We start from the raw sequence: 15,764 nt of genomic DNA on the forward strand, positions 1-15,764 counted from the left end.
CCTGAAGCACTTTTTTCTCAAAGTTCTTGTTAGTGGCTTTAAGAAATTTTAATGTTTTGGTTTCACGACAAAAAGATTTACTGGTGGTTGCCATACACTTGACACAAACAATTTAGGCCCTTCTTTCTTTATCCTCCTTCTCCCTAGAAAAGCATCCTGAACCTCTGCTCTGCTCTTTGATGTGCTGCTAATGCTTCTGCTTTTCCAGGCTCTTCTACAATGTGTCTTAGAGTAAAAGTGGGGAAGTTCTTCTAGTTTCCAAAGCCACTGCAAAGCTTTGATTGAGAAAAACATTATTAATTTCCTTTCTTGCCCTTACCCTTTATTTCACTTAAGAGCATCTTCAGGGTTGTAGAAGCCATACTATAAGAACATTCTTATTCCTTTTTGTAGGTATAGAAAAAGGTAATAAACATTAATTTGTGTATGCTTATGAAAGATTTGACAATGTGTGCTAGGAGAAATGTGTATTCACTCAGCCACACTTTTGCTTTGGATCATGAAGACAGAAAACAACTGACAGAGCCTTCAATTGCTCCATTTTTCTATTTTTGGTGAGAAGCATAAGAATAGAAATAATACATCCATGAGAAAATGCTACAGTACAAATTTGGGAATTCATTTAATTGAGAGCATAGAAATTAACTTAATGGTCAGACATGAACTGCAGTATTGATTGCACTGAAATCTGGTAGATCTTACTGACTGCCAGGTCATGCATAAATCATCCCCAAGTACAGTTACTCTGGAAATTGCCTTACAAAAAGCAGGGATGGTGGAATTTAATTCAGTGGCAAATTATTGAAGCATCAGCAGTGATCCATGGGGCATCTGCTTGCTTCTGAATATGATTATGGATGTGACCATACATGAATGAAAGTGTAAGATGGGAAACGTACTCCCTGAAAATCCTTAATGCAGATATGCCAGAACACACTCTTGCCTGGTATAGAGGTCTGCTCCATTTGCAATGAAACATTTTAACCTGGTTGCTTTCACACTCACATTTTCTCATGTGCATAGCAGGGTTTCTATGGCACTTTCATACCCACAGAGTGTAAAATTTCTCAAGAGTGATTTCTAAAGTGCCTTTTCTTGTAGCTTCTCAGTGTTTCATCCTTCCCTGGGGGTTCCTTGAAATCAGAACACAATTCCTCATTGTGCAGTTTAATTTCTCTGGCTACATCCACTTCCAAAATGTACAACAGAAAATTGTAGCCTTAATTCCTTTTTGCTGCATGATCAGTAGATATGTCAGTGCTGGCGAGGTGAATCTTGTAACCTTCCTTCTCATTATAAAAGATAATTTCAACATTACATGAAAAAAAAAATCCAGTTTCATCATATAGTACCTTAATATATATATGATATTATAATACACATTTCCTTCCTTTCAGATAAGGAATGACTTACTGCTGCTTTCAGAAACAAATTCTGAACTTTCCTTTATCCATCTTCAAACTTCATTTTAGGAATATTCAGAGAATCCATTTTCATGCTTTTCTTTGTGTACTGCAAACCCTTTCTAAGAATATAGCCACAAACTGTCTCTGAAATGGGTGTTTTGTTATCTGCCACAAACAGGCAATTCAGGGGCAATATGAAATGGCAAAAAATGTTCTCTTATGTCTGAAGATATGAGAACCTCAGGTCTGTTGCAGCTTGTTCCTTCCATAATTATTGACAGGGCTCTAATAATACTTCTGCAGCACTGGGCTATGATAAACTTGGACACACATTCTGTTAAATTCACATCTCTTTTTTATTAATAGATTTTCATAGACCTGAACACTTTTTCCATAGATTTCCATAGATTCATAGATTGGAACAGACTTCTGAATCTCGTTTAATAGAGTTTGCTTTCAAAGTAGGACTAATTAGATCAAGTCTTCACAGCCTTTTGGATTTGAGGGTTGAGCCCTGCTCTGCCTTCACAGAATCACAGAATTGTTGGGCTTGGAAGGGCCCTCTGGAGGTCATCCAGGCCAACCTCCCTGCCCAGGGAGGGTCGCCCAGAGCAGGTTACACAGGAATGCATCCAGATGGGTTTGGAATGTCTCCAGAGACATTCCAGAGACAATGACTCCATGACCCCTCTGAGCAATCTCTTCCAGGGCTCTGACAGTCTATGTAAAGGAGTTCTTCTTCATGTTGAGGTGGAACATTTTGTGTTTAAATTTATGGCCATTGGTCCTTGTCCTATCCCTGGGCACCACTGAAAAGAGTTCTGAAAAGAGCACCATCCTCTTGGTGCCTGCCTTGGAGACATTCAGATGCATTGTTGAGATCCCTGCTCAGTCTTCTCTTCCTAAGTCTCTCCTCTTAAGAGAAATGTTCCAGGCCCCTAATAATGTCTTCTTTATAAACACCCATTAGGTGCTTGAACACAACAATGAGATGCTCTTTCAGTCTTTTCTTCTTAAAATTATATGACCTCAAGTCTCTCAGCCTCTTGTCACTCATTATGTACCCCAATCCCACATTCATCTTGGTGAATTATTCCTACAATTTCTCTGTGTGTGGCCCATGTGTTTCCCACTGGTGAGTCTGACCATGGAAACCTCACTCCAGATGTGGTCCTAAAACCTTTACTTCAAAACATGATTGTTTTTCAGTACCAATATTGGCAGTGTTTGTACAATGAATCCTATAGAGAAATAAGTTCAACAATTTCCTACCAGATTTACTTTTTTTTTTTACTAATTAGACAAAAATATCAGAAAATGGACACATACTTCATTATCCCGATCCTTCTCCAGGAAGTGACGGGCAACGTGACTGGGTAAAATATTCCGTAGCATGTTTTCATTGTGCTCCCTCAGCTCCTTCATTTCATTGATTTCTTCTTTTGCTTGAACACGCCACAGAAAATCCAGCCTTGCTGTATATTCAAGCTGTAGTTTCAGAAAGAAAAAAGAGGCAAAAATAAAACCTGACAAGATAAGAGTAGAGATTGTATTGCCATCCTGGCAGGCTGCTCCTGCTGTGTAGCCACCTTCAGTGCTGCTGGAGATCTCTGAAACAATTTAATTTTCTTGCCAGAAAAAGAGATTATTTCTTTGCCTTATGTACAGTGAGACTCTCAGAATAATCTTGAGCAAAATAATGTTTGCCATATTACTGCTATGGTCAGTGGATATAAACTGTCACAAATTTTCCATTTAAGCATATCTTTATGGACTTAATGGAGTCAGATGGAAGATAAGGTATTCACAGGTACTGATTTGAAATAAATATGTTCTTCTTTTCCTAAGTATTTTCAAGTTAAATGAGAAAACTAGCACAAAGCTAACTCTAAACTCTTGTCAAGAATGTCCTTCTAAAGAATGAACATCTTTCAGCAAAACTGTATAACAACCCAAAGTACTCCCAAAGAGAATGGCCAAGTCTGTGGCACAAAAATCATATAGTCATACTGTTGGAACATGCAGTTATTTGCAACTTTAACCTTATGAAAAAGAAGGGAAAACATCCTATTTGTCATCCCCTCCAATATTCTGTGCCTGTGTTTTGAGATCAGAATCTACTATTGCAGTCTATACTTGTCAAGTCTCACTGCCTGATACAGCTAAAAAATGGAGTGAAATGATTTTCAGTGTGCTGTATGTGCAGAACAAAACCTGTGCACAGCAGAGCATATACATGCATACATACATATGCATTGTTGATATATATATATATTTAAATTCATATTCATTCAAATATGAATGGCAACTGTCTGCTAGCTGGAGCAGGGAACATGTTGAAGCATTGTGTGTGTCACTTTTCCTGAGAGGCACATGTGTGTCAGCACATGGTCTAGCTCAACACTGCCAGAGATTTTTGTGTGCATTACACTGGAGTAGAGCTTTAAAAATATTTCAGGGCAGCTGAAACTGTGGCTTGCACAAGGGGGGACTTATTAAGGCACAGCATTGCTGAAAGTGATGGATATATATATATATAATCGGTAAAGTGAAAGAGAAAATATATTTGTGAGGTCTCAGATGCTCCAAGCAGGTATAATAGCACCCATCAAAGAAATGTTTTATGTGAGCAAATAGATTAATTTTAAAATTTTGAGAGACATCAAAAGGTCCTTGGATAAAGGAATTTTTTGAAATATAATTCATATAACCAACTAAAATAAAGGAGCAGCCTGGAGTGGGTGGGAATGACTAAGAGAGGGTTCAGGCATTGTTTAGTGACTCATCTTGGTCACAGTTTTAGTCAGCAGTAATCATGGATGGCAAACTCTTCAGAAGAAAAAAAGCAAAGCACTTTGGAAGGGATCTTATATGTTGGCTGTACTCTAGGGAGCTTTCCTTCCTAAAAGTTAAAAGTGACCATGGCTTGATATAAACTTCCAAAGACTGTATGCAATTTTGCAGCGATTTAATTGCCCTCTGGGTGCTGTAGTCAGCTTTATAAACAAACTTTTTTCTACTGATATGATGATCTTCTATCTTGTGACAATTAATTCCCTGAATTAATGCAAAAATTTTTTAAAAAGCCTGTCAAGAAAGAGTATTTTAAACATTTTTTTCAACATTTTTCAGTTCCCTTTGCCCTTCTTTCATGCTAGAAGACAGAGCCCATACCAGATAACTGACTTTTATCTCTACCAACTAACTGAGAACAAAAAATTAACTGTAAATTTGCTAGGAGTTCTAAAGGTATTTCAAAGATTGACTTCAAATAGGATCTGCTGCTGGATTTTGAGTTCTTTGATGCTTGAAGATATTTAATGCTACTACAATAAGAGCTTGGCAAAAAACTGTGGTAGTTTTTCAGAGCTGATTTTTTATGCTGCTCTACAGAAAAATGTCACATCTCTAAGCCTAGCTCAGAATAGCAGCAGCTAATTTTTACATTTTAAATAACGTCATTCTGGTTATTTATGATCACATTTTAACATGAAATACTTTTCTTTCATCATCAGTGGACTACCAAGATGACACTGTCATCTCAGAAAGCAAGGAGTGATACATATATATAGATTTGAAAATAGAAAATGTTAAAAAAGCACTGCTAAGTTCTTGTATTTACTAAAACTAAAATAATTGTAGGGTTGAGTTTAGGGTTTGTTGCTTGACTGACTAAAATATTCCTAGATTTAAACCCCAAAGTGCCCATGTTTTCCCACCCTGATATGTAGCTTAGAGAAACACCTCTAATTACAATGTTTAGTGAAGAAAAGAGAGATGTATTACACAGAAAGTCTAACATTATGTGCTGCACAACCCAACCACTCTGCAGACTATTGCCACATGCAATTAAATTATATCTAATAAGATGATGCCACACATCTTTTTTTCCAATTTGATTTTAATTTTTTGGGTGCTAAATATGGCATTAAATCACAATGAATAAAAACCAATAGTTAATTGGTTCAAAATTCGAAGGTCCATAAATATTATCTTACAAAAATAATCCTTTTCAGTAAATTCACCTAGAATAAGACAGATTTTAAGCTATTCTATTTCAGAATACTTCTGCAGCTTGTAAAATGGGAAGATGTGCTGGAGGACAGCTTTGTTGGACTTAATGTTCTCCTCAGTTCACACTTTTGAAGAGGTTTTTTTGGTTTTCTTTTTAATGTACATTGAATGGAACTTTTATATGTATTAACTTGGCAGCTGTACAGAGATCTTTAGGTTAACTCTATAATAAGAAATTAAACAAGTCAATGAAATGTTCCTGGACTCTGCCACTGGATACTGTTAGATTGATAGACTGGCCTTATGAATCATTTGGGAGAACATGCAGGACTTAGCACATCTCAGGGACCATTTCCAAGGGCAGTTTTAGTGCAGCCATCCTGTTTTATGGAAGAAGAAAGGTCAATAAAATGAAAAATAACTTGTGCTCTGCTTACAGGCCTCTGGACTGGAAAACACTCTTAAACACCCCAGCTCAGACTTTTGTAGAAGACAGACATTTACACTCAGGACTGAGATCCTGAGGAGTGTTGCCTGGCTTCTGCCTTATTCTTACTCCACCTAAACTCCTCTAGTGTTGTTTTTCTCAGTACCTTGGCTGATTCCCAAGCCTGAGATTTTTATCTCGACATATGTTAATAATCATTTGCAATACTATAAGGCTTATCAGAAATTTGAGTTGTTCCATTCTTATTTGTTCTATATTTTTCCTAAGCAGACTTTATGTCTTGATAAAGACATGTCACAGTTCATTGTTTTCCATCAAATTTAAGTCTGCACATTGTGAAAAATGCATTTCATCCCTTGCTTCTCCTACTCACTTATTCCTCATTCCCTCAAAAAGAAGATAAACAGGTTTTTTTTGCTCTCCCATGGAAGAAATGGAGGCTCTCACTTCTGGGACAGCTTAGAAAGCTATTGTAATAAAGTGTATAATGCTGTCTTATTCCTCTCTTACTGCCTCATTCCAGGAGGGTTGGGAAATTCTGGTTTATCAACTTAATGGTCTTGAGGAGAAAATCTTTAGGCAAGTCAACAACTTCTAAAGGCATCTGTGCTTGGTGCTTTCTTTAATACAGCGTGCCCCTTGCTTTTTGTGGTCAGAAAATGCCTCAAGTCAGCATCCAGAGCCTGAGAGCCAGAAACACTGTGGAGGAAGTGCCCTGCCTCAGCTGTTTTTCATTGAACTAATTTTTTATTTTAAATCTAAATTTGCCATAGTTCTCTCTTTCTGTGCATTGTGTACATATTCCTGAAATATCCAGTTTCTCAATTCCTCCTCGAGGATACAGTCCTAAAGCTCTGAGGCCCCTAAATCTTGTTCAAGGTCTAGGTCCATGTGAAAGGATTCTTGTAAGCAGTCCATGACACAGATGAGTAAGTATTTGTGCTTAACCCAAATTTTCCTCATTTCCTCGAGTCTGCTGTTTTTGCTTTGTAAACACAGTAAGTTATTTCACCTTAGTTTCATTATTTACATTCTGTATTTTGGGTTTATGCCTACTCCAGGGCACTGAAGCTGTCAGTCAGGTGCCTCCAGAACTGCACACGTATCTGAAATAGTAGTGCCCTGTTTGTTTCTTCAAATAGAAAATGTAATATAATTTGAGTATTGTTGAGTAGAATATGGCACATTTTCTTTAAGAATGCTAGGCAGTGTCAGGTGTAGGCTTTCTTTAATCAGATTCTGCATATGGTTTATTAAATTGAAAAAGGTCATATGCTCAAGAGGGAAAAAAGGCAGATGGTATTTTAAAAGTAATTGTTGTCATATCTTGTAATTGCAAAGGACAAAGGCAAAGGTTGAAGAAAATGTTTGCATTACCTGTTGACCATGATAAAATACAGCTAAAAGGAACATTGCCATCAGTAGTAAAGATGCCTCCTTTGTACCCAGGAAGTCTGTGCTGGAAAAAAAACCAAAACAAACAACTAAGTAAAATACAGTTATTGGTTTGTCAGTGTTGTAATTATTCAGATGTTTCATTTCGTAAGTGGTAGGTTTTGTTGTTCTTTAAAAAAATCCACTGTATTTGAAAATTTAATTTTGCAGTAATTAGTTCAAGAGAACAGGAGTGTAATTGGAGAGCTCCCTGTTTGGAGACACATCTTAAGTAACTAAATTGTAGCCTACAGGAGGTACACAGGAGGTGATGAGCTTTCACTCTCAAATGTGATATGCAAGCTGTGTGTCAGTCAGTCTCTTCCTGGGAGCTTGGTAAGCAGCCCCTGTGGAGTGCAGGAGGTGACACCTTAGAGGGGAATGGCTGTGAAAGTAAAAGCCCAGTGAATAAAGCTAGAGATAAAGGATGAACTCTAAGGCAGGAGCTGAAATTAAACATCCTCATTCTGTGAGAAGCATTTGGAGATGACAGGAATATAGCATGGATTAAATGAGGGCCCAAAAAAATGGCAAACAGTAGCTGGGAGGGGTTTTACTGAGCTATAAAGAGGAGACCAGAGAAGCCTGTGACTAGGGAGGTAAAGGAAACCCTTGCAGACTACAGGGAAGCAGAGAAGATGAGCTAAGCAGGTACTGGCTGTATGAAATTTGCTTTATTAAATCACTGAGGGGCTGCGTAGGGAGCACAAAGAAAATTTAAAATAAAATGAAAGGGGTTAAAAGCAGTAACAGGGGGTTTCAAATACTGAGAGAAATTACAGTTATGTGGAAAGATGAATAAAAACTGAACAAGGTTTCTCTGTATGCCATGTTTTTAAAAAAACATGTTTTCCAGGGAACAGATAGATGAGGTTGGGGAACTGGTAGACCCAAACTTATAGTAAAGCAAATGAGAGAAAAAAAAAATTAGAGGTGAATTGAACAGGGATGCTGTGAATTATTTTGTTGAAGGGAGATGAGAAAAGGAAGTAGTTATGTGGTGATAAAACCTTGAAATTTTGAAAAGAAACAAACAAAAAAAAAAGAGTAAATGAGGAGCAGAAACTGGAAGAGATTTTGGGACAAACTTTATTCTGTCTTGAGATCTAAGAGCAAAGCAAAGTCCAGGTATTGGATCTGTTTTCCATAGTAATTTTCAAAGGAATATTGGAAAATGTTTGTTGGAGAAGGACTTCTATGACACAGAAAATAGAGAAAGAAAAGAGGAGAACTTGAGACTAAACCAGATGGAAACTTTCTAGTGAGAGAGATAACTGAACTGACATTGTGGTCCTAATGAATTTACTGTGCTGGAAATGTGCTGTCATGGTATGAGTCATCAATACAGAGCAAGAGCAAGCAGGAAGTATCCTTGTCATCTGCAAATATGCTGAAATTCAAATGTTTCCTATTTGGAAGTTGCCTGAAATACAACCCCCAAATGAATGGATCCCAAAAGGACCCCTTGTACACTGACTAAAGACAAGAGCCTTAAATGTCTTAGTTAAAAACTCACTAGTAATTGCATATTGTGGTGTTGTAGCTATACCCACCATTGCTGGATGAGTTTTTAAGGAGTTGCAAACCCATTCATAAAATGATTTATATAGATAAAAAACCAAATAATTTTCAGGGCACACAATATTGAACTTCATTTTCCCACGTATCAGAGCTTAAGTTCATATCCTTGTGAGAGTGGAGCATCTCAACTATTTCACTGTCTTGGGCTGTTGGCTACTCCAGGGAATATTTCTCCCTCCTTCTCACTCTTCTGTGATAACAGTCACAAGAGTTTCATTGACACAAGGAATAGAGGCTACTCTGAATTCTTCAAGATTTTCACACAGAAGAGATTCTTTGACATGCCTGGTTAGTGACAATTTTAATGATTTCTACTTCAACTTATTTAGCCAAAGTATTGCTTGCTGCCATTTGTCAGATTTCCTGGGGTCTGCACTAGATATTTGATATGTCTGTACGATGATAACTAGCTTTAGAAAAAGGGATTGCACCCCAAACCTCTGGTACCTTTCTACTGTATAAGAAGCAAGTAAAGAAAGATATGCATGCAGGGCCTCACTATGTGTGAGAACATGACTGGTGTGAGAATTAATTGTACTGTAAATCCATGCTTTTCTCTCACTCTGAGCATCTTCATCTGCACTTACAAGCACAAGCAACTGCAATACTACATTGGTCAAATATCAAGGACTGAAGGAGTGTTTTCCTGAATGATTTAAATTAATGTTGCTCTGGATTCAGTTATTGCAACACTAATTGCACCTCTGACTCTGCAAATCATTGTGGTTCTTCTGTTCTTCTCTTCAGTTCCTCTTGCTGGGCAAAAAGCTGGGAACAGGAGGAGGAGGTGTGTGTCCCCCAAGCACTCTCCTACAAAACAGAATCATCCCTGTTTTCCTTATATCTTTCACACCTGCACATTATTTGTTTGGATTTTATTATAAAAAATCAATTGTTCAGTCCTGTTTTTTTAAACTGAGGGGAATTTTTCATTTGGTATCTCTGCAGCTTTTAAGAACAGAAATGACCAAGGTATGTACATTGTAATGCATATTTTTAGTCAACATTGATAGACTTTAGGAGACATAAAAGACAAAGCTCAGTATTTAAATGTCTTCATGAAATGAACATTTTAATAAAAAAGGCTTGAGAAAGAAACAGATTATAAATAATTTTGAATTAGTCATTGCCTGTTGCAACCATCACTCCATATTTAACTATGGTGCTATCCAACACAATCATACTCTGGCAAAACTTGAACCATCACCTTAAGAAAAAGCAGTTTCTGAAGGGGGCAGTGAACACTTACTCTCCATTGTGGTTGAAGTTGTCATATTGCAGAAAAAGGGAAGCATAAATGGTCTCAGTCAGCAGAGAGTAGATTGCAATCATTATGAGAAGCACTGCCAGCTTCAGGACGGAGTTGAGACGAAGAAAGACTGCACAGGTCACCATTGCCAGCACACCAGTGAAGACAAAATACTGAATAGAAAACAGCACTGGTTAATTTGGGAGATCAGAGATAAGCATCTATGCAAATAATCAAGTAACCAGAAGTATGGAAAGATTATTTTGGATTTCAGTGCTCAGCTAAGTCCTCTTAGGGCCCAGGGCATTTTGAAAGTAAGCATTTTGCTAAAATAGAGTGTAAAATTATAAATTCTCTATTTTTCATGGTACCTCCATGTCAGCAGAGATCATTTTCTGTGCCTTTATGGCATTTACATTGCATTATAAAAGCAATCTCTATAATTAAAAGAGGAAAGGGAGAGATGCTGCTTGCAGCAGTTTGCTACTGAAAAGTCAACTGAGAGAAAACAATTTATATTTCTTTGGAATCTAAATTTCCACAAGACCCATAAAATACTCAGGATGGAAGAATCATATTTCTGCTTTAATTCTTCCCATGCTACTGAACAAAAAAGAAAAAGCCACACATTTTCACTATATTTTTCCTTTTTTTTTTTTTTTTTTTCTTTTTTTAATTTTTAATATTGTAGGTTTAGCTTGGTTACATTGCTCTCTTAAAATGTGATGCCCGGAAGTTTTATTCATATCTTATTTTCTAATCTTTTCATTGTCTCATTTTTCTCAATGATTAGTCATCTGCCAAATGCAATCCATGCAGCTGATACTGGATAGAGAGAGACAATCATGGTCATGAGCTCTTCAGACTTAAAATAGCAACATCAACATCCACAGTCCAAATGTAGTTTAAATTAACTCCAATCACACAGCTTTAGGAGCGACTGTATTTATTTTTCTGGGTACAGTTTTTTCTTTAGTACAGTTTCCCTGTAGGAAAATCTGCATCCCTGCTCTTTAGAGCATACTGCTGGCAGTATCATGACACTGCCATATGACTTTCTAGCAGCATACTTCTCTGATCTACACATGACCAACATATTGATTTTGTTGCCTGCTTTCTCATCTTAGAGAGGATTTTTTTTTTCTTCTCCAAAATCAATCTTAGAATAACCACAGCAGTCTAATTGCTGTCTCTGTCATGTAAGAAGTTTTGCTCGCCATTACATTCATGCAAATTAGGTGTTTTATTGCACTAGGTTCATTGAATCATTGCTGGGTGTGTTCCCAGCATAAAAGTTCTGCAGAAAGTTCAAGGGTTAAATCTTATCCATAATGCCCCATTAGATAATAAGGTTAATTCCCTCTGTAACCAGCCTCTGCTTTTTCTATCAACATATGGTTAGATGGAAACATTCCTTCTTCACAGTGTTGAGCCCCTGACTCCACCACAAGGCAGTGGTTGCAATATAACCTTTGTGGATCCACACCTCAGATTCAAAAGCACCCTCAGAAATACCTCAGGACAGGAACAGATGTCTGTAAAAGAAGCAGAGGAATTGAAGGTCTGGTTCTTCAGGGCTATTGGTTTGTCAAAATCACACCATAGCTGTGAAAAAAGAAAACAAAATCAGGGCTATATTGTGCACTGGTGACTTAACTTCTTGTCTGGCTGGCTGGCTTCAGGGGTGGGACTGGCTGACCTGCTGCTCTCCGTGCCAGCTGCCCAGCTGGCACCAAGGACTGAATAAACGGACAGTAAGAAGACATACTGTGGAGATGAAATGCAAACGGGGGAGCTATTTGTGCTGCAGACATTCAGCATCTGAATAGCCTCCCTGTGCTCTCTTTTCAGAGAGGAAAGGTGAGCTCCTCTGGGATTTCCAGAGGACTGACGTTGGATTCTTAAGAATTACTTCTCAAAGTGTTTGGACTTTGCAGAAATTAAAGAGAAAATTATTTAATTGGAAGCATAAAATCAGATTGAACGTGTGCCTTTTCTGCAAGCTGTTTGCATATGCTATGGAGACTGTTATGCTTTTGGATATGGGACATCCATCCTTCATTTTCATGATATCACACAGACTTGGTTGTACCAAAACATGGTGTGGTTCCAGAACAGAAATTGTGATGCTTAGAATGGAAGGGAATAAAAATTCACTGATGAAACAATGTTTCTGATAATGTAATATCGCTTTTTGCCATATGACCTGCATTCATTTTAATGGTATTTCCAACCAAGAGCATTAGATACAAAGAAACCAGCAGGGTCCAGTTGGAATACATTATAGTCTTAGAATGAAGGAAAAAAAATCAGTAATTGTTTCATGTTTTGACACTTTAAGCAGATGGAGTCTCCTGTAATATATATATTTATTTATTTACTCTGGATGATTATAATAGGTCATGTCATCAACCTGGTGTGTACAAGCTAGCTACAGGTATTTTTTTCAATAGTTAGAGAATTAATTTAGTGAGGCCCAATTTCTTATCATTCAATTTCAATTAATTTTGAACTTGAGACTCTTTTGTTTGTTCTTTTAGCCACTCAGCCATCTCTGCAGTGCAGGATTATTACCTGACTGGCTGTGCACTCTTCCATGACACTGGACAAATAATGATATCTTTTGAAAATTTATGAGGCATACAGCACCTCTCTGCAGAGCAGAATGTCACAAGAACTAGTACAGGTGTTTTTTTAAAAGACTTTCAGGATCATAAACTTAATTTTATAACAATAAGAATGCACTTAACATTCATAGGACTCATTTGACCCCTTGGTGAAACCATAGCTTTATGGCTCTTCTCAGAAAGAATCTGAGTTTTAAGACCCCTCCAGTTGGCTGCATTTGAGCTCAGTAAACACATAAAGCTGCAAGGCTGAGATACATCACCTGTTCTTAAATGCATGCAGGTCCCTCCTGAACAAACTATTATTATGGAAGAACTTTAGCATATAAAATAATGAGATTATATTAATGTTGTGATTTCCTATAGAGATCAGGACACAGTGAGTCAAGCCATTGTCCACCTAAACATATGAAAATACATATGACTGTTTACTGCTTTATAAAAAAACACTGGTGTGACAGTAAAAGCAATAATTTTCTTTTGACTGTCTTTGAATCATCCAACCTGGAGAATTGCAGAGGACACAGTCTTAAAAAAAATAATAAACAAAAAGTCAGGGGCAGTAACAAATTGGGCATGGATAGTGTGTTAGGGATCTTGTTTTAAGATCAAGACTAATTCTACCAAAATCTTTCCTGAAAGGTGTTTGTTAGACATGATTTTAAAACCTCTGAATTCTAAAACACTGCTTAGTGGTTTATATTGTAATAGACCATTGTGCTTTTCTCCAGGAAGTTTTCAGTCCAACTGAACTTCCTGACATTTACTGTGTTTATATTTTTTCTGTAATGATGGAAATGAGTGGCTGCATTTTTCTTTCTCTGACTTACTGTCCTATCAGTGATACTTTTAATCTATCAGTGAAATATTTACCACATTTTCTGCTCAGACTTAAGCACTTGTCAGGCTGTCTGACATTATAATCTGCCTAACTTATGCGAAGGTCTCTCATGTTGCTGAATACATCAGGATAATCAAGGGTCTCTTGGAATTTTTTAAATTATTATTTTAGCAATTGTTTTATTTTTCTTTGTAACCTAAATAATAATAGAACTTTAAGATGAGCTGAGAACTTATGAGAGGAAGAATTTAATATCCATAAGCATTTTTTGATTTATTTTTTTGATTGAGGCTCTAAGAAAGTATTTCGGCATGTCAGAAAATTACAAATGGTCCTCAAAAAGTGGATATGTTGAACAGAAAGTCAACAAAAGGTTTTAAATATAGATGATACTCATGAGGGAGAAATAATTAGATACTTCAGAAATACATAGATTAATGGATGGAATTTCTCGAAGCTGTGATGCTTTGCCTTTTTAATATTATCTAAATCACAGCTGGCTTATAGACACAGTTAGCAAGTCCTTTGGCAAGCTTAACAAATCATAAATCATCTTTTCCTGTATAATATTCCTTGGTTCCCTATAAGCTTACAATATTGATGATGGCTCCAAGAAAATTAATCAGAATGGATGCAAATATAATGACATTCCTTGCCAAGTAGGTCTCATTAATCCAGCAGCAAGTTTTCCGGAGCATTAAGGGTAAACATTTGTAATCCTCTGCCGTAGTTATCAGCACAAGAGCGGAGTGCAGCATAATCAGGATAGAAAACTGAATGACCATTGGTATCACTCTAGGAAAAGAAAAAAAAGACAATCCAGCATTAAACCTCGACACAATCAGTCAGTAAATCAAGAGAAACGCTGGACAACATGTCCATGTAGAACTAGTCAAGGGAGTCAGGAGAGCTCATCACCCATGTAGTTTTGGATACAATTCATCTCACTGCACGTAATCTCTTAGATTTCTGCATATAGAAGGCACCTTGAGATTTGGATTGGCTCACTCTCCAGTGGCAATACTTTGATTTTGGGTTATGGACAGTGACAGAGGGCCATGCAAGATTAATTCCTGCAGTTTCCCACAGTAGAGCAGTATTCTGCAACAGCCTTCTTGCTTTGCAAAGCCAAGTGCCTGCAATCTGATTTGGAACTGATAGTTTCTAAGTATATCTCAGATATATATAGACAGTCTATATATGCTGGTGTAGCCTACCAGTTCTGCTAACCTAGCCTAATCCAGCTCTGAACAAAACCAAATTCAGGCATTTAGAAAGATTAGGATCAAGGCTCAAGAGGTCCAGCCTGAGGACACTAAACATTAGTTCTTATTTTGGACTGCCCAACTTTACATGTAAGATCCATGTTATTGAATTAAGATACTATAAAGGGAGCATCTACACACCTAAGTCTGGGATATAAACCCAAAATTGCAGAATAACCTGCGTATGTGCTTGAGAAACTGAGACTTTGCATTTGTTCACAATAAATTTACAGGTAACAAAATTTTTCCCACTGTAGCTGTTCAATTGAAGATTGATGTGTTTGTCTCATGCCTAAGCCTACTTGATTTAAAAACAAAACTGAAGGTGGCATAGTATGACCTCTCAGACAAACAATCCAGTATCTGTGCTGATTTTGATGGGAGTATGCTGGTAGCATCAAGTACAATAAAATACATAGACAAGGTTAGAGGAATCAAAACAAAAAACTATAATAATTTGTTGTCCATGAACTTCTCCCAGAACTATGACACCTGGCTTGGATTGCCCCTTTATTCAAGAAGAAGTTCAAGACAGATTGATTTTCTTTTTAGGGATTCTTTTACTGCCAAGGTCAAGTGAAGTTTAAAAAGAGTTTTATCTTCCCTCTTCCTCATGTACAGTCTCAAATCAACTGATTTGAGCCAAAAAGAAAGCTCATGTAAAACAGAAGATGCAAGTGTTAAATTAATAACAATTTGAAATCTGCTTTTCTCCTTCACAAGAATAACCAATTGAAAAATGGGCAGAAATAAGAGTATTTCAGCAGTCTACTCTAGTAAGATCTACTGTCCAAGTGAGCATATAAATAGTTCATTGCAGGAAATTAATGAAACTCCCAGGCCTCTCGGATGGAGAAGATGAATCACTGCAAGGTTGGCAATGTAATATAATGGTTTCA

At 37.1% G+C, this 15,764-nt stretch overlaps 1 protein-coding gene across 1 annotated transcript in view; it reads right to left on the minus strand.

Annotated features, from left to right (window-relative positions):
- Positions 1-15,764, minus strand: part of ADCY8 (adenylate cyclase 8) — a 117,911-nt gene that overhangs the window by 11,257 nt on the left and 90,890 nt on the right. The window contains exons 10-14 of the mRNA XM_066336170.1: positions 14,194-14,395; positions 11,648-11,737; positions 10,133-10,305; positions 7,246-7,327; positions 2,736-2,894 (exon numbers count right to left, since the gene is read on the minus strand). Coding sequence (XP_066192267.1) covers positions 2,736-2,894; positions 7,246-7,327; positions 10,133-10,305; positions 11,648-11,737; positions 14,194-14,395 — 706 coding nt within the window. The remainder of the gene's footprint in view (positions 1-2,735; positions 2,895-7,245; positions 7,328-10,132; positions 10,306-11,647; positions 11,738-14,193; positions 14,396-15,764) is intronic.

Source organism: Sylvia atricapilla, chromosome 1 (assembly GCF_009819655.1).
Source record: "Sylvia atricapilla isolate bSylAtr1 chromosome 1, bSylAtr1.pri, whole genome shotgun sequence".
In the NCBI taxonomy this organism is placed as follows: domain Eukaryota; kingdom Metazoa; phylum Chordata; class Aves; order Passeriformes; family Sylviidae; genus Sylvia; species Sylvia atricapilla.